The following is a 20,518-nucleotide window of genomic DNA, read 5'->3' as shown; positions in this document are numbered from 1 at the left end:
AACTGTAGCTGCTGAGCATGCCTCAGTATATACGGAACCATTGGAGAGATAGTGCCTGTTGGTTCACGAACGGGCTATGTGGCTCATGAGGCGTTTTCCTTGCTGCTTCTGACAAATATGACGCGATCCCCCAGAACTGCTTCACTTCGTATCAGACTATAATGAATACTCAAAAACCTTAATAATTTGTTGTATGTATTACAATCTCTTTTTCCCCTCCCTGTTGCATCATGCAATTTACTCACTGTCATAACACATGTCTTATCGTCCTGTTCCTTCTTCTAGTGCGTATTTTGCTTTCTTCGCTGATTCTGCCAACATTCTGATTTCTTATCTCCTCAAACGAGTTAATTTTCAGCATCCCTCAGATATATAAATGTAAAACACTTGGATTCTTTTCCTTTCATGTTTTCCCAAAGTTCGTGATACACGTGCAAGCAAAGCTTACTTCGGATGTCCATTTTCAGAAACATATGTCTCATATCAACTCCTTTGTTTGACACTAGTTGTGTGGTGTCGGTTGTGCTGCTTTGCATATTCCTAATGAAGCTAGGTCCGATCTTCTCTATAGAGAAGGGAAGCACCCCATAAGATCGTACAGATTAATTAAAGGAAATAATAATGTTGTTCAATGGAGACTTCTCACTGAATGATAACAGGCTTGGTCCGAACAAGCATGACAATATGAGTACCACATCATGCACAAAGACTTATCTAAGAGAGAAAGGATCGTCTAATCTATAACAGAAACAAGTGGTCATTGTAGCAATCAGGTTTATTATCGAAAAGCAAAACACATGGCTTACCCACTGACAGAAACAATTGAACATTTAAAATCTGGGCAAGGGGCTCTGATGGTGAACTATAACCGTGGCACAGGTGTTCGAGCACGATAAAGACAAATTTATGCGACTAATACACGAACATGACCAGTGACTGTAAGCATGGTTAGTCAATTACAGGAAGGACACGGAAAAGTAGGATGGAACACCAGTAAGATCGCCAAAGTGCATACTGAAAGCAACTATCTGGCTGCGAAGTATTAAAACTGTATAAATGGCTCCTGAATGGAGTGAACTAATGCTGCGTCTCCACGAATTGGCGATGGCAACGTTGGCCATCTTGCCAGACTCGTGGCGGAAATATGGAACGCGGCGGCAGCAGTGGCTGTAAACTCTTGAGTTGGCAGGTCTCTCTCTGTACTCAGCGCTCAAATGGAGACGTCTTTCTCTAGAACAGCAAGACTCACCTCATCAGTCATTCAATAACAAGTCTTTACTACATGATATCTCAGCACCGAGTGTCTTCAATGTAAACGATCTGAAACTTCGGTCGTTTTCTATGTTGCGTGGCAGTTTCAGAAAAACTGGACGTATAACATTGTAGACTTCTTTATCCTAGGAATGCTCTATTTAGCAGTTTCAGAGAAAACTGGAAATATAACTTAATAGATTTCTTTATCCTAGAAATGCTCAGTTTACCTATGATAGTCTATGTCACATGTCCTCCTTTCTTCTCAGGCCACGTGCTATTTCTCTTCCTAGGTAGCAGAATTCATTCATTTGATCTACTACGTGGTCCCCAATCTTGAAATTAAGTTTGTCGCTAATCCCCTCCTTGCTGGCACTCAATACTTTTGTCTTGGTTTGGTTTACTTTCAGTTCGTGTTGTGTTCCCAGCACACTGCTCAGTCCTTCAAAAATCCTGTAACTCTTCTTCACTTTCGCGGATAATAGTAAAATCTTTAGCGGATATTAGCACAGATGTTTTTGCACCCTGATTATTAATTCCATTTTTCAACATTTCTTTTCATTTCCGTCCTTCATTCTTTAATGTGCGGACTAAACAGTAGAGGAGAAAGACTGAATCAGTGTCTTGACGTTTCTTAAGTCTTTTCCATTATAAAACATAATTAAACTCAGAGATACACCTTTCGTGATTTTACCTTTCCTAATGACACTCTACTCGGCATCCTACAAATCCACAATTTTCTTTCACATTTTTTTGTACAAAATCTTGGTCAGCAACTTCATAGCTATCAACTTTGTAAGATAATTCTCTTACATACTTGTATTTGTTATTTTTGGGATTGTGTGGATGGTATTATTCCCTCAGTCGTATTCTACCCACTAATTTGAATAATCTTGAGTTTAAAATTTTTGAGGCTTACCTACTGGCTCTCGACTTTGAATCTTCGTCCGACAACAAGTCAGCGGTTTTTTTGACATTTCACCAGCACTATTGGCTGGCGTTGTTGAAGTTTCTCCCTCCATTGCTGATGATAGTCTGGAGTCGAACCAGTGGCCTAAAAATGTATGTACTTACCGCATCAACGTCTGAGGGCCTTTCGCTAGTCGTTACTGCTGTGATTCTTCTCTTGTTATCTGCAAAGGTCGTACGCTGTAGCGGCCTCTGTTTATTTTATGTTGAACATACTGTCGTTCTTGAGAATTTCGAAGGCGTCCTTGAACAAAAGGCCGTGGCAGTTCTTCTCCACAGCGAGAACTGCGTGCAGCTGAATTTTATTACGTGGTCGGTCTCACACAGCGCGTACAATGCCATGGCGTATTTCTCCACTTGTTCCAACCAACAATATTATTCATGCTAGATGATCCCGTTATTGATGGATCGTCCGATCATACCAAGGAAGACTATTTCACATGTACTAGGTATGGTCAGTTGTATCTGTCAAATGATAATCCCATACCTGCAGACAGCTTACTCTTTACCTGTAAGAAGCCATCGACTACATCAGTTAGGCTGGATGCGACCGGAGAGAGAACATCATTCTCACACTCTACATTTTATTCATAGGTTTCATAGTGACTGCGAATGCGGCCCGTTTGTCCTCCGCCGGTATGAAACACTCTCTGGTCTAGGTAAGGTCGAACTTTCAGGATACATTGCTCAGACATAGGAAAATTAAATGTGTTTACGGACATGGGTCGAGAAACGCTTTATTTCCATGTTGGAGCTCATTTTCTAATTCTCTTTGTAATCGCATTAATCATGTGAAACACAAATAAACGCAATGTATCAGCAGTACATGAAACGTTTTCTTACATGAAATGTTCGGAATATCTTCTTGGTTACGTTTGGTTAGAATGTACAGTAAGATATAATTCTTAGATTCACCGTCAGTATTCGTTGTTCCAGCTGAAGGTAATGCTGAACTGTTGCTTGTGTTGACATGCAACTAGCTTCATTGCTTGTGTTGACATGCGAGTAACTTCATTGCTTTACTAGCATCGAGCACGTAACATCCACTGTTTTAGTGTTCGGTACAGACTGTGTGGATTCCTGTTTGCTGTACAGATTGGAAGATGGTAGTGGCAGTGGTGCTCAAAGTTTGCTTCGAGACAGATTTCCATAACGACTGTACCCGGACAGGAGGGACGTTTGAAGCAACTGGTCACGTTTTAGGGAGCGACTGGGGGAGCGTTAGAAGGACGGGGGCACCTCAGCTGGAGGAGGAACTTCTTCGTGCAGTTGATGACAACCTTAGTGTCAGCGTGAGACAGTTAGCTGTAACAAGTAATACTGACCGTACGACTGTCTGAAGAGTGGTGCATGAGAACCTGTTGTATACGTGCCATGTACAGCGTTGCAGGCACTATCAGCAAGTGATCTTCCTGCACGTGTACACTTCTGAGAATGGTACATTCAAAAATGTGTCAACCCTCACTTTATGGCAAATGTGCTGTTCACGGACGATGCTTCGTTTGAACGTTATCAGATTGTAAATTTTCACAGTCAACAAGTATGGGCTGTAGAGAATCCTCCATAAATTATGTAATAATGTTATCAACAGTGATTTCCTGTCAACGTTTGGACCGGCACTGATAGGGCCTCATGTTCTTCCACTCAAGACATGGTCGGACGTACCCCTGAAAAGACGCACAAGATGAAGTGGAACAATGTCGCAATAACATTCACCAGTGAGTGTACCATGTTCAAACATTTGGAGGTTTGTACGCCCAAGCAACATTATATCTCCCCACACCCGGGCTACCAAAACGATCATGCTCGGCAATGTTCCTCGGTGCATTACGTGTTGCTATCTATCGCCGTTAGAGAGCACATCCAGAATCACTACTCAGACTTAATCCGCTCTCGTGCCAGCACGCAACAAGACTGCTAGTGGCTCCAGTCTGTACGTTCTTGGCACCATTGCACAAGTTGTAGTCCTGTTAAATATGATTGAAACTGCGGCAGCTGCCTCACATGGGTCCCTTCGTACCTGCTGCACAATGCAGCGGTTATCTACTTGTGTAGTTGACAGTGGCACGGCCACTGCGTGGGCGTGGTCTCTTTGCCTGACATCCAGCTTTCTGAACGCGACAGGGAGCCCTGTGGCAACATGATCCCGCCGTTCCTTCATTTCCACCAAGTAATTAATGTGTTATAGTACACTACTGGCCATTAAAATTGCTACACCAAGCAGAGATGCACGTAATAAACGGGTATTCATTGCACAAATATATTATACTAGAACTGACATGTGATTACATTTTCATGCAGTTTGGGTGCATAGATCCTGAGAAATCAGTACCCAGAACAACCACCTCTGGCCGTGATAAAGGCCTTGATACGCCTCGGCATTGAGTGAAACAGAGCTTGGATGGCGTGTACAGGTGCAGCTACCCATCCAGCTTCAACACGATACAACAGTTCATGAAGAGTAGTGACTGGCGTATTTTGACGAGCCAGTTGCTCGGCCACCATTGACCAGACATTTTCAGTTGGTGAGAGATCTGGAGAATATGCTGGCCAGGGCCGCAGTCGAACATTTTCTGTATCCAGAAAGGCCCGTACAGGACCTGCAACATGCGGTCGTGCATTATCCTGCTGAAATGTTCGGCTCCGCAGGGATCGAATGAAGGGTAGAGCCACGGTGGTAACACATCTGAAATGTAACGTCCACTGTTCCGAGTGCCGTCAATGCAAACAAGAGGTGACCGAGACTTGTAACCAATGGCACCCCATACCATAACGCCGGGTGATACGCCAGTATGGTGATGACGAATACACGCTTCCAACGTGCGTTCACAGCGATGACGGCAAACACGGATGCGACCATCGTGATGCTGTAAACAGAACCTGGATTCATCCGAAAAAATGACGTTTTGCCATTCGTGCACCCAGGTTCGTCGTTGAGTACACCATCGCAGGCGCTCTTGGGTGCGATGCAGCGACAAGGGTAACCGCAGCCATGGTCTCCGAACTCATAGTCCATGCTGCTGAAAACGTCGCCAAACTGTTCGTGCAGATGGTTGTTGTCTTGTAAATATCCCGATCTGTTGACTCAGGGAGCGAGACGTGGCTGCACGATCCGTTACAGCCATTGCGGATAAGATGCATGTCGTCTCGACTGCTAGTGATACGAGGCCGTTGGGATCCAGCACGGCGTTCCGTATTACCCTCTTGAACCCAGCGACTCCATATTCTGATAACAGTCATTGGATCTCGACCAACGCGAGCAGCAATGTCGCGATACGATAAACCGCAATCGCGATAGGCTACAATCTGACCTTTATCAAAGTCGGAAACGTGATGGTACGCATTTCTCCTCCTTACACGAGGCATCACAACAACGTTTCACCAGGCAACGCCGGTCAACTGCTGTTTGTGTATGTGTAAAACGGTTGGAATCTTTCCTCACGTGAGCACGTTGTAGGTGTCGCCACCGGCGCCAACCTTGTGTGAATGCTCTGAAAAGCTAATCATTTGCATATCACAGCATCTTCTTCCTGTCGGTTAAATTTCGCGTCTGTCGTACGTCACCTTCGTGGTGTAGCAAGTTTAATGACCAGGCGTGTACTTTATCCATCTCATCTTCAAGTTTTGCAGAGCAGTGTCCTTTCAGTACGTTCAATAAATAATGGAGACATTCAGTGTAAATGCTGCGTTGCATTCTTGTCTTCGAGCAGCAGATGAGGCTATGATATTGAAGTTTCTTTAGCGCAAATAATATATCAGTGTAGCATTGACCTGTGGAACACTATGGCATATCTTATGGAGCAGGGGCCTTCGCTGATGTTCATCCTGTGCCCACAGGTGTACCGCCACGAGGGTCCGTGGCCGATGCGTGGCTCCGTCCAGTCGGTGTCGCACTACCGCACCGTGACGCGCAGGGACTGGTTCCAGGGCGACATCGGCGTCATCTTCAGGTAGGCTACACTCTGCCTGTGGGAACATTCAAAACTTCTGCCACTTGCACTGGAAGCAGCTCTAATGCTCGACAACACGTACAGACGATCAAGGGCAACCATACGATAGTTTGTAGAAGGACGGGGATAGACCTGGGAAGACGAATAGGGACTTGTAAGTAGCTATAAAAAACCTGCAAATAGGCCTAACAGCTTTCAAATCACATTCTCGAATTGAAAACACCAGAATATACTATCTTTGTTTCTTTGTTTTCAGCCTCTTCTCTCTTCAGTTGCAAATATATAAGTTATATAGTTTAATTATTGTATACTGCAACTGTAATGAAAATCTTATTAAGACCAAATCCAAATACTTTTAGCTTTATTCTAAAGCATTTTCAGTCGTGAGGTTTTTTGTTGTTTACTTCATTCTTCCTGGTATTTCACGTGTACGTGCTGGATTTTAACACACTGTACTAAATAGATATGTGTGCTAAAATCCTACACATACACGTGGAAGAACAGGAAGAATGAAGTAAACCACAAACATGACTACTGAAGACGCTTTAGAATAAAGCGAAACGCGTTTGTCTTAATAAGACTTTAATTACAGTTGCAGAATCCGGGAATTATCCGACACTAGGTGTGTATGTTTCCCCTTTTCTGAGCGTTATGGGGTGGGGAGGGGGGGGGGGAAGCAACGCCAGAAGACGGTATGGATCTGCAGAATGATCTGAAGAGAATTGATGAATGGTACAGGCTCTGGTAGTTGACCTCGAACGTAAATACAACTAACATATTGCTCATATACAGGAAAAGGAATCCACTACTGCACAACTACACTGTTGGTGTCATATTTCTGGAAACCATATTTACCGTGAAGTTCAAAAGGTTCAAATGGCTCTGAGCACTATGGGACTTAACGTCTAAGGTCATCATTCCCCTAGAAATTAGAAGTACTTAAACCTAGCTAACCTAAGGACATCACACACATCCATGCCCGAGGCAGGATTCCAACCTGCGACCGTAGCGGTCGCGCGTTTCCAGACTATAGCGCCTAGAACCGTACCGTTAAGTATTTAGGAGCAAGCACCCAGAGCGACGTTACGTGGAATGACCATATAAAGCAAATAGTAGGAGAAGCAGATGACAGGCTGAGATTCATAGGAAGAATGTTACAGAAATGTAACCTATCCACGAAGAAAGCGCCATAGAAGGCACTTGTTTCACCGATTCTTGAATACTGTTGATCTATCTGGGATCCTTATCAGGTAGGATAGGCAGAAGAGACAGACAAGATCCAACGAAGTGTGGCGCGTTACGTCACGGGATCTTCTACTCAACGCGAGAGCATAACAGAGATGCTCAACAAACTACAGTGGCAGACATTATAGGAGAGGCGTCGTGCAATACGGAAACGTTTACTATAGAAAGTTCGAGAGAGAGTTTCGGGGAAGAATATGACAACATATAACTTCCTCACACATACATCTCGTGAAATCACGATGAGAAAATTTGAAAAATTAGAGCCAGTACTCGTGCAGAGGCTTACCTACAATCATTCTTCCCACGCGCCATCAGCAAGTGAAGCAGGAAATTGGGCATTAGTTACTGGTACCACAAGTACCCTCCGTATCCCCCACCAAGGACTGTTCGGTGATTTCGGGAATATGATGTATATAGATAGATACACTGTAAAAAACTAAATTTATATCGAAGTTGTAATTACGTTCACCGCGCTACCTGGTGTGTCGAAACGAGAACTTCATTCAGACTACCGTTTTATGGAGAATAGTCATTGATACGGAAGAAGCTTACCACAGTAGGTGATAAATGTAACTATGTCCTAGAAACATTCTTATGTAATAATTTCTTTTTATCAAGCGTAGGAAAAAATTATTGTGGGAGCTGACAGACGTGTTTTCTTATATGTGGGACTAAAGTGTCTTGCTCTAGAATAACAGAGCATTAATGAAGACTGTAACATGCACTATAAGAAATCACCTTGTCATAAAAGGAAAGTAACATATATTATGAACAAGTCATTAAAAATTTACATAACTCAACAAATCGCAAAATTTAATGGTGTTAGCCATATAACTCATAAACACGGCATACTCTAAAACGTTTAAAGTACTTTCCGCTGAACCTCGTACACATGCGACCTAGTAACAGGAGAGATTACAGTAAGACAACCCCTGTCACACTCCTATCACTGCATTTTGTAGAATCTTGGTAGGGAGAAGGTGATCTTTAAGTGTAACTCTGCAATGATTCGGGCACTTCAGAGCAAACTGGTACACACACTGACCGAAAAAAAAGTCGCAAGAGCAAAAAATAATTAATCTAGAATAATGAAATTTCTGGGATACATTTGCCTACATAACTTATTTAAGGGATTAACACTGCAAGACCATAGATTAATGTGAGTGCGGAATAGGCCATTGCAGATATAAAATGCTCGTACATTAACAACCGGTGTATCCGCCAGAAGGTTGAATGCAAAAACGCAAACGTGCATGCATGGCGTTGTATATGTGACGGTGTCAGGTTGTGAGACGGAATTACATGCCTACTGCACTTCACCGGTCAATACATTTGAGCCGTACTGCGGCTCGCGTTGGTGCTGTTAGCAGGTTTCCACCCTCTCTTGGAGGCCAGACGGTATCGTTTAGTTGGCATGGTTTCGGCCTTCTTCTCGTATTGACTGGCGCCATTCGGTTTCACAAGCGTTGCCTGTCCGCTAGTGGTAGCAGCGGCGGTTATCGGTGTGTAGTAACTGTTGCCCTATCTTTGGGGGGACGTCGTTTTCCCGGGTCGTGTGAGTGTGCCAATTTGGTTAGGGACTCAGGAGGAACCAGGTCCGCGCAGTGCGAGAACACGCAGGGACCTCCACCATTGTGATATCTCTCGATTCTCCAGTGACTTGGGTTCGTGTTGCTGCTCGTAGTGTCGCCGAGACAAAGAGCAGCGAGTGGAGTGCTTGGGGAAGGCGGATCTGATTAGCTTTTCTCGACTTCTTATTACTATTTACCCCGTTCAACTTCTTATTATTTGTTAAGTTCAACCAGCGGTAATTTTTCTTACCTGGTGGCCGCTAACGCCCCAGTTACCTGCTCTGGGGGTTAGTGTATGTAACGGCAGTGTACGTTTCCTCGCCTTGCCGCTGCTGTCCGGTAAGACGTGTAGTTTTGACAGCTGTCTTGATTGTAGGCCGGTTGGTGATTCTCCTACTTTGGTGGTAGTGATTCCTTTCTCGTTCCGGGCGCTCTAAACACAGTATTCTGGGAACGTAGTGCAGACCGCCGGTTCCGGTTTTGGCGTATTGTTCCATCGTTGCATTTGCTTTATCGGTCGTCAGTAGCCTCAAGAAGATCGTCATTAGTCATTCGTTAGACTGCCACTAGTCTGAGTTACCACCTTGTGAAGTGAATGCAACTCTTGGCTGCCTATCTCATCGCTCGCGAAAGTGTTTGTTACCGGATCTCCTCAGAGGTCGATTCCTGGAGCACCGTCTGTGGCCCCCTGGTTCTGGTGTTCTAATAGGAGGTCTGATGGCCAGTAGTTCAGTGTAACGCTCCTTCAGCCCACGCCTTCTGGGGTATAATCTGCCTCAGTACCCTTTAAGGAAATTATGTACAGGTCCTTGTGTTTTATTATTGTATTATTTATTACAATAACTTGTGATGCCTACATTAAACATTATATATGTCTAGTTAATACACTCCTGGAAATTGAAATAAGAACACCGTGAACTCATTGTCCCAGGAAGGGGAAACTTTATTGACACATTCCTGGGGTCAGATACATCACATGATCACACTGACAGAACCACAGGCACATAGACACAGGCAACAGAGCACGCAAAATGTCGGCACTAGTACAGTGTATATCCACCTTTCGCAGCAATGCAGGCTGCTATTCTCCCATGGAGACGATCGTAGAGATGCTGGATGTAGTCCTGTGGAACGGCTTGCCATGCCATTTCCACCTGGCGCCTCAGTTGGACCAGCGTTCGTGCTGGACGTGCAGACCGCGTGAGACGACGCTTCATCCAGTCCCAAACATGCTCAATGGGGGACAGATCCGGAGATCTTGCTGGCCAGGGTAGTTGACTTACACCTTCTAGAGCACGTTGGGTGGCACGGGATACATGCGGACGTGCATTGTCCTGTTGGAACAGCAAGTTCCCTTGCCCGTCTAGGAATGGTAGAACGATGGGTTCGATGACGGTTTGGATGTACCGTGCACTATTCGGTGTCCCCTCGACGATCACCAGTGGTGTACGGCCAGTGTAGGAGATCGCTCCCCACACCATGATGCCGGGTGTTGGCCCTGTGTGCCTCGGTCGTATGCAGTCCTGATGGTGGCGCTCACCTGCACGGCGCCAAACACGCATACGACCATCATTGGCACCAAGGCAGAAGCGACTCTCATCGCTGAAGACGACACGTCTCCATTCGTCCCTCCATTCACGCCTGTCGCGACACCACTGGAGGCGGGCTGCACGATGTTGGGGCGTGAGCGGAAGACGGCCTAACGGTGTGCGGGACCGTAGCCCAGCTTCATGGAGACGGTTGCGAATGGTCCTCGCCGATACCCCAGGAGCAACAGTGTCCCTAATTTGCTGGGAAGTGGCGGTGCGGTCCCCTACGGCACTGCGTAGGATCCTACGGTCTTGGCGTGCATCCGTGCGTCGCTGCGGTCCGGTCCCAGGTCGACGGGCACGTGCACCTTCCGCCGACCACTGGCGACAACATCGATGTACTGTGGAGACCTCACGCCCACGTGTTGATCAATTCGGTGGTACGTCCACCCGGCCTCCCGCATGCCCACTATACGCCCTCGCTCGAAGTCCGTCAACTGCACATACGGTTCACGTCCACGCTGTCGCGGCATGCTACCAGTGTTAAAGACTGCGATGGAGCTCCGTATGCCACGGCAAACTGGCTGACACTGACGGCGGCGGTGCACAAATGCTGCGCATCTAGCGCCATTCGACGGCCAACACCGCGGTTCCTGGTGTGTCCGCTGTGCCGTGCGTGTGATCATTGCTTGTACAGCCCTCTCGCAGTGTCCGGAGCAAGTATGGTGGGTCTGACACACCGGTGTCAATGTGTTCTTTTTTCCATTTCCAGGAGTGTAGTTCTGGTCACCTTCTGGAATAAATCTAGCAGTGTAGTGTTCAGTGGGTGTTAAGGGTTGTGTTACAATGTTTACCGTCATCTTATTTCACCCATTTGGTGATCAGTTGCTTGTTTTTTTAATTAACCTTTGTTTTTGTATTTGCTGTTTTACAGCAGATTTCTAAATTTTTTATGTTATTGCCGTTCCTGGCGTGTAAGGCCTTCAGCTGTGATTGTGGTTATTTGCCTTAAAATTCTGATTTGGTATTCGTATTTTAGCAGTAAGCTTTAAAACCGTATTTATTGCCATTCCTGGCGTCTGATGCCTTCTGCTGTGTTTGTGGTGAATTACCTTTAATATTTCAATACCTGTAAGTTGCAGCGAGTTTTAAGCAATTCTAATTTACTGCCATTCCTGGCGTGTAAGGCCTTCTGCCCAGATCATAGTGACTTGGACCGGAGTGGCCGCGCGGTTCTAGGCGCTACAGTCTGGAGCCGAGCGACCGCTACGGTCGCAGGTTCGAATCCTGCCTCGGGCATGGATGTGTGTGATGTCCTTAGGTTAGTTAAGTTTAATTAGTTCTAAGTTCTAGGCGACTGATGACCTCAGAAGTTAAGTCGCATAGTGCTCAAAGCCATAGTGGCTTGCTTTTAAAACATTATCTGCTGTGTCTGTATTTAAAGGTGATTTGCTAAATTGTAACTCACTGAAAACGCTCCTATTTACACAGTTGTTTATTCCTTCATTAATAATGTGTGGTATTTTTATTTATTGTTGAGTCTGGAATTACTGGTTTAATATAAACTGTGTGTAACTTAAAAGGCATCCAATAGTAACCGATTATGGCCCCGTCCACAATCGTAACCAACTCCTGCCTTCCCTTGACTACCAGGTTTCAACATTGACGGTTAACGCGGTTTGTGAATGACGCTGGAGTTGTCGTCCGATGATGTTACATATGTGCCCGATTGGAGACAGATCTGACGATAAAACAAGCCGAGGCAACATGTCGACAATCTGTAGAGCATGTTGGGATACAACACCGATACGTGGGTGAATGTTATCCTGTTGTAAAACACCCTCTGGAATGCTGTTCAAGAACGGCACCACAACAGACATGGTCGCCAGATTGACGTAACAGATTTGCAGTCAAAGTGCATGGGATAACCAGGAGATTGTTCCTGCTGCCATATCAAATCGCACCCCACGCCATAACTATAGGTATAGGCCCAGTGTGTCTAGCGCACAGACATGTTGGTTGCAAGCCCTCAATTGGCCTCTTTCTAACCAAAACATGGCCATCAGTGGCACCGCGGCAGATCCCGACTTCTTCCTAGAACACAACAGACCTCCACCCTACCCTCCAGTGAGCTCTCGCTTGACACCACTGAAGTCACAAAAGGCGTTTTCTCGTGTCAGTGGAATGCACGCTACAGGGCGCCAGGCTCCGAGCTGCCCTTGAAGTAATCGTTTTGTGTCTGAATGAATTTCCGCCATTGGACATTACACCTTCTTTATTTTACATTAGTAGCATGATTTCGGACGTAACTGTTCGGCCTTATGTGTTCGTTGTGTCGCTGTTGTGCCTACTGGTGCTCAAACTGCAGCTGCAGATGCATTACGACGCGCCTTAACCTTATGCCAAACATGATGGTCTTCCCTATCGGTAGTGCGATGTGGCTAACGAAGCCCAGTTCTTTTGCGACCGTGCGTTCTCGTGATCATTAATGCCAGCAATCATATTCAGTGGCTACATTCCTGTCAAGTCTTTCGCAATACAGAAGAAGGAATATCCTTCTTCTCGTAGCCCTATCTCACGCCATCGTCCAAACTCAGCGAGGTGCTGATAATGTCGTCCTTGTCGCCTCAAAGGTAACTAACGCTCAAGACCGTTACAGCGTGTATTGAGAGCAAACCAGATTCCATTTCTCACAGTGTCGCCATTAGCGCCACTCTTATCCGACTGGCGCGAAATTTGAATAGACATCGTCATTCAGATGTAGAAAGACGCCTACCAACTTTCGTTTACGTCGAACAACTCCTTCTTCCTGTTCCTTTTTTTTTCGTCAGTCTATATTACTTTGTGGAAACGGCCTTGCCGAGTGGATACACCAGTTCCCGTCAGATCATCGAAGTTAAGCGCTGCCGGGCGTGGCCAGCATTTGGATGGGTGACCATCCGGGTCGCCATGCGGTGTTGCCATTTTTCGGGGTGCACTCAGCCTCATGATGCCAACTGAGGAGCTACTTGACTGAATAGTAGGGGCTCCGATCACAGAAAACCATCATAACGACCGGGAGAGCGGTGTGCTGAGCACATGCCCCTCCTATCTGCATCCTCACCTGAGCATGACACGGCGGTCGGATGGTACCGATGGGCCACTTGTGGCCTGAAGACGGAGTGTGCTATATTACAAGGTGCATTCAAGTTCTAAGGCCTCCGATTTTTTTTCTCCAGACTGGAAAGATACAGAAACATGCGAATTGTTTTAAAATGAGGCTGCATTCATTGTCAATACGTCCCAGAGATGGCAGCACCATACGGCAGATGGAATTTTATCGCCAGCGGCGAGAATGAGAACTGTTTAAATACTTAAAATGGCGACGTTTTCCTTACTTGAACAGCGTGCAATCATTCGTTTTCTGAATTTGCGTGGTGTGAAACCAATTGAAATTCAGCGACAGTTGAAGGAGACATGTGGTGATGGAGTTATGGATGTGTCGAAAGTGCGTTCGTGGGTGCGACAGTTTAATGAAGTCAGAACATTGTGTGACAACAAACCGAAACAACCTCGGGCTCACACAAGCCAGTCTGACAACATGATCGAGAAAGTGGAGAGAATTGTTTTGGGGGATCGCCGAATGACTGTTGAATAGACCGCCTCCAGAGTTGGCATTTCTGTGGGTTCTGTGCATACAATCCTGCATGACGACCTGAAAATGCGAAAAGTGTCATCCAGGAGGGTGCCACGAATGCTGACAGACGACCACATGGCTGCCCGTGTGGCATGTAGCCAAGCAATGTTGATGTGCAACGACAGCATGAATGGAACTTTCTTTTCGTCGGTTGTGACAATGAATGAGACGTGGATGCCATTTTTCAATCCAGAAATAAAGCGCCAGTCAGCTCAATGGAAGCACACAGATTCACCGCCACCAAAAAAATTTCGGGTAACCGCCAGTGCTGAGAAAATGGTGTCCATGTTCTGGGACAGCGAGGGCGTAATCCTTACCCATTGCGTTCCAAAGGGCACTACGGTAGCAGGTGCATCCTACGAAAATGTTTTGAAGAACAAATTCCTTCCTGCACTGCAACAAAAACGTCCGGGAAGGGCTGCGCCTGTGGTGTTTCACCAAGACAACGCACCCGCACATCGAGCTAACGTTACGCAACAGTTTCTTCGTGATAACAACTTTGAAGTGATTCCTCATGCTGCCTACTCACCTGACCTGGCTCCTAGTAACTTTTGGCTTTTTCCAACAATGAAAGACACTCTCCGTGGCCGCATATTCACCAGCCGTGCTGCTATTGCCTCAGCGATTTTCCAGTGGTCAAAACAGACTCCTAAAGAAGCCTTCGCCGCTGCCATGGAATCATGGCGTCAGCGTTGTGAAAAATGTGTACGTCTGCAGGGCGATTACGCAGAGAAGTATCGCCAGTTTCATCGATTTCGGGTGAGTAGTTAATTAGAAAAAAAAATCGGAGGCCGTAGAACTTGATTGCACCTCGTAATTTGTAAACTGTACATAATATTTAAGCTTTTAAAATCAGTAAGAAAGTTAAATGTAATTTTATTACACAGAGAGACTTATTCCTTACGCATTTAAGCACAAAGGTAAAAAAATCAGTCACCGCAAGGACACGACTCAGTAATACCATTTAGCACCGCATCTAACTTTGATAATGGCTGTGGTTCAACGAGGAACTAAGTCCACAAGTTTCTTCGAGTATTCTGTATCCAGCAGAAACAAGCAGTTAGCGTTTGCACACTTTAGAGGTACCAAATTGCTGTTCCAAACAGTCACAAATGGTTTCAAATAGTTTCTGTGGGTTTAAGGTCGGTAATATAGAGGGCCAGTAATTGTGCGACAGGGCGCCCAAGTGTTCGCGAAACCAGAAAGTATGCGTGCAGCTCCCCGAATAGGGGTCCTGTGATCTTGGACGGCGAGACTATCCACAGCAAATTCGTCGGTAAGATATAGATGAATCGATAAACTAGGTAGCCGAGGGTGTTGAAATAGACGTCCTCGTTCATGCTTATGGTGACCTGAATGAGTGCGCCTAAGTCGTGGTGAAAACTCACCCCTAGGACATCTTGGAATTACTCCCAGCCTGAAGTACACCCTCCACAGATTGCAGGTTAATCACCTCATTGTGTTGTCGGTGTGCTGCGTGGTATCATTTGAAAATAGCCGAAATCGAAACTGTTTCAACCGCAGTCATGCCTACAGTGAGTCACTGTCCAGTTTCTTGATCTATATGGCTACTCCGCTACTAATACTTAATTGCCTGGTAGGGGGCTCATCCAACCACCTTCAGATTATTGCTCTATAGTCCCACTCTCTAACTGCGTGCGGGAAAAATTAGCACTTGAATCTTTCTGTACGAGCTCTGATTTTTCTTATTTTATTATGATGATCACTTCTCCCTATGCAAGTTGCTGACAGTAAAAAATTTTCACATTCAAAGGAGAAATTGGGTGATTGAAATTTCTTGGAAAGACCTCGCCGGAATGAAAAACGCCTTTGTTTTAATTATTGGCATGCCAATTCATTTATCATATATCCCATCCTTTTCCATAATACGAAACGAGGTGCCCTTCTTTGAACTTTTCTGTATCCTCTGTCAATCCTGTCTCGTAAGGATCTCACGAGGCACAGCAATACTCTAGCAGTGAACGAGCCATTGTTGCGTAGGTAGTCTCCTTTTAGTGGACCTATTGCTTCATATCAGTGTTCTGCCAATAAAGCATAGTCTTTGGTTTGCCTTCCCCGTAACATTATCTATGTGATAATTGCGATTCAAATTGTTCATGATTGTAATTCCTAGGTATTTAGTCGCATTGACAGGCTTTAAATCTGAGTGATTCATGGTGCCACCGAAATTTAATGCACTTCTTGTAGCACTCATGTGGATGGCCTCACAGTTTTCTGTACTGAGAGACAATTGCCACTTTTTGCAGTATACAGATATCGTGTCTAAGTCATTTTGCAATAGATTTTGATCTTCTGACGACTTTACTAGACGGTACATGACAGCTTCATCATCAAACAACGCAAGAGTGGTTCTCAGATTGTCTCATAAGCTGTTTATGTAGATTAGGGACAGCAGAGGGCCTATAATACTTCCTTGTGGAACGCCGTATATCATTTCTGTTTTACTCGATGAATTTCCGTCTATTACTACGTACTGTGATTTGTGTGACAGGATTACACGAGTCCATTCACACAATTGAAGCGATACCCCAGAGGCACGCTATTTTATTGAAAATCTCTTGTGAGGAACGCTGTCGAAAGCCTTCTGGACATATATTTCTGTATCGTTTGGCACAGTGAAGACTTGCAGCTTAGTGTGCTGCTGTGAGCACTTCCTCTCTTAATGCTCATTCGAAAACTGAGACAGATCAACATGCATTCAGTGAACGCAGCAGTTATTGTTACATTTGAAACCGGTTGTTGCTGACAAAGCGTGATATTCGTCTCTAGTTCCTGTCCATTAGCATAATTATGCGACTACCATTCTTATGGCATGTTACGCGGCTACAATTGGCACATCATTCGTTGTAGAAGAGTCATACAGTCCGTAATGATACATAATCTAATTGGTAAATTGCGCGACTACATTCATGGCGTGGTCATAATGACGTCCCAAACACGATACCTCCTCTGCCATTATGTCACGTCCCCACGTGGACCCATTTTACTGAGCTCATCTCATACAATTGATTGGCACACACACACACACACACACACACACACACACACACACACACACACACATGCTTGCGCTGAACGTCAGCGGTGGAAGGTTGAATGACCACGTGGTACGAGTTCCATATGAGGAGCATCGTTTCAAAACGTATTAAATTGAGCCGAGGTCCAAGTACAGTCTGATGTGTTTCCACCCCAATTATGGTATGCTCTTTAACGCTGTTGAGTCAGATTGAGTCATTTCGCTTTCTTTCGTATACTAATTTAGTGTTGAAAAACATGAATTTGATCAAGTCGCATTATATACATCGCAACCAAAAGTTCAGAACACATTATGTTCAGGGCAAGTTTCGTAGCATGCGTTATTATCCCGCGCTTTTCATTGGCGTTTCTGCTATTATCATCACAGATTTGATGTTGATTACCATGGAGGCCTATTTACCCGTGGAAAGCGATAGAAAGGAAGAAGAATGAGAATTAGAGCAGCGAAAACTAAAATACAGCGTGAATAGGAAGCTTAGTAAGTAATAGCACCTGATGTGGTTTTTACGAATGATCAACGAAATTTTTAATGTCGGAGCACTGATGTGTTATTCGTGAGATAAAGATTGCATAAATGCGTGTTTTTGTACTTTGATTGAGTTTTGATATCTGTAGTTATGACGTGACGAGACGTACTTAATTTTAGCTACTTCAACCAATATCCACATTTATGTAATTCTGAGTTGTCTTTTAAGCGCAAAGAAGGTAGATTCAAGTGTGGAAGCACTCCAGTATTCTACTTGGTGAAAGTAAAAGAATAAAGTTTACACCGTACCGAACACAGTGGATCAAGATGGCAGGCCCTCTTATATGATTAACGTTTCATCTTAAAAACCACCAAGAACAGAGAAGCATTACGCAGGAAAGCGCAGTCGAAATTCCAAATGATACACCTAAAGAATTTCGTGACGCTACGAAACTGGACGTCAATAAACTGTTGAAAACAACATTTGGAGACAACTATAAAGAGGTTGATAGTTTTCAGTTTTTTGTTTCGGCACTAAACATCGATGCAACATCAGCTGAAAGTGGTAGGCCGAGTCATGAGGACGGTGACTGTGCCTGTTTGCGCGAGGAAGAAAGACTAAGTGCAGTATAGTAACACATCGAGCTACCGTTAACAACATGTTGATATCTTTATTTTCGTACGTGATGGGCTGTGTCCTGCAATAAAATCAATCCAAAATTGAAATGAACGATTCAAATCACATTATGTGAAAACATGGTTCGATCAAAAGGTACACTGCTGATATCAGTGCACACGTGAGTATACTCACACCTATAGATGATGTTCTGGACGCCTGTCAGTGTCGTCGTATTGTAAGGGCAGCAGTGGCAGATCGTACAGTACCACAGCACAGATAAGAGGGCTTATGAGCCCGGACGTGACAACACGAACTGTTGCGAACCGGTTATTAACAGTGGGACTACAGGTGCGCACACCTCTAGCCCGTCTTCCACTCTTGCCACAGCATCAACGTGCATCGTTCGACTGGTGCCGTCAAAGGATCTCTTGGAAGATGGGATGACGCGCTGTGACCTTCAGCGATGAAAGTAGATTCCGCCTGTTCCAAAGTGTTGGTCGTCTGCTCCTGCAATTTAGATCTGGTAACCACTGTCTCTGCAGGCCGCAGTGGCCGTGCGATTCTAGGCGCTGCAGTCTGGAACCGCGAGACCGCTACGGTCGCAGGTTCGAATCCTGCCTCGGGCATGGATGTGTGTGATGTCCTTAGGTTAGTTAGGTTTAATTAGTTCTAAGTTCGAGGCGACTGATGACATGAGAAGTTAAGTCGCATAGTGCTCAGAGCCATTTGAACCATTTGAACCACTGTCTCTTAGTGTGCATTCTTCCACGACGCACTGGCCCTACAAGAGGTCTTATGGTCTAGGGGACGATAAACTACAACTCTCGTTCACCCTTCTTTTTTTGGAGGGGACGCTAACCAGCGCTCGGTACGTGCAGAATATTATTAGACCCGCTCCTTTGCGTTCTTCCAGCAGGAATGTGATGTGTTGTTCCCACAGAATAATGGTCGCCTACACACTGCCGGTGAAAATCAATGTGCTCTGCAAGATGTGCAGCAACTTCCCGGGCCAGCAGTATCTCCGGACTTGTCTCCAGTTGAGCACACGTGGGATACGATGGAAAAAGAAGTGAGTCGTGCGACTCAACCAACAACTCTGTCCGCCCCCGTTAGCTGAGTGGTCAGCGTGGCGGAATGCCACGCCAAGGGGCCGGGGTTCGATTCCCGGTTGGGGACAGTAGATTTTCTCCGCTCAGGGACTGAATGTTGTCCTCATCATCATTTCATCCCCAAGTCGCCCAATGTGGGTCGAATGCAATAAGTAATTGCCCTCGGTGGGCGAACTATCCCGAATGGAGGACTCCCGGCCCGCAATGCCGTACGCTCATTTCCAACCAACAACTCTTACAGAACTATGTGAACAGGCCTGCAATAACGTATCCCAGGACAGTGTTGGCCATCTGTACCATCGATTGGATGCGAGTCAGCGCCTCCATTGCCGCCCGTGGAAGCATTTGACGGTGCCTCTATGGCTCCCGTATATTAGGCCCTGTTTTTTATAAAACAGATCTGAAGATCTTCATTGCTGACCGAAAACGATATTCTGAGAATCTACAAAACTTGTGATCAGAGACGTGAAATAAAGAAATTTATTCTACATTTTCAGATCACTGCTCTATTTGCGACCATGTCGCAGCTTGTGAAGTTACATCACTTACTAATACGGGTATTCCAGCATGGGTCGACCCCTGGCATCTCAGAACCGCTTGTGCTACTGTCCTGTAAAAGTAATCACTTCATATACTCCATATACACTGTTGCAACAATAAATTTTGAGTGAAATGCAAAGGTCTAAAATGGTGTACTAATTTTTTTCGGGAGTGTATTTTATTAAAAAAACTGGTGCGAAACGTATCAAGCGCACCTTAAAAATTACAATGGCTTATCCATGCAGTGACCTACATACCTAGGTCCTGTCCAAGATAATTTTCTTCATTTGTCTTTCAAAATGATTGAGAACAGCAATAAATCGTACTTTGCTTTCAAGCTTTATTAAAGCAAATCTAGATTTCGGCTAGTAATTAGTCATTATCAATGCAATAGTTCAGTGTTCAATATATGCCCCAGTACGTCAATCCACTGTTGTTAGGGCTCCTGTCACAGTTCATACAAGACTATTGTCTGCAAGACTATTGTATACAATAGTCTTGAATGAACTGTGATGGGAGTCCGAACAACAGGGGAT

General features: G+C 45.2%; 1 protein-coding gene across 1 annotated transcript in view; it reads left to right on the top strand.

Annotated features, from left to right (window-relative positions):
• The window catches only part of LOC126188459 (probable cytochrome P450 301a1, mitochondrial), a 150,253-nt gene that overhangs the window by 16,387 nt on the left and 113,348 nt on the right, over window positions 1–20,518 (top strand). The window contains exon 3 of the mRNA XM_049930063.1: window positions 6,058–6,170. Within this exon, the coding sequence (XP_049786020.1) occupies window positions 6,058–6,170 (113 nt within the window). The remainder of the gene's footprint in view (window positions 1–6,057; window positions 6,171–20,518) is intronic.

The sequence above is a fragment of the Schistocerca cancellata genome, chromosome 5 (genome assembly GCF_023864275.1).
Source record: "Schistocerca cancellata isolate TAMUIC-IGC-003103 chromosome 5, iqSchCanc2.1, whole genome shotgun sequence".
NCBI lineage: Eukaryota > Metazoa > Arthropoda > Insecta > Orthoptera > Acrididae > Schistocerca > Schistocerca cancellata.
Note: the sequence above shows the minus strand (reverse complement) of the source record. Positions and strands in the feature narration are given on the sequence as shown.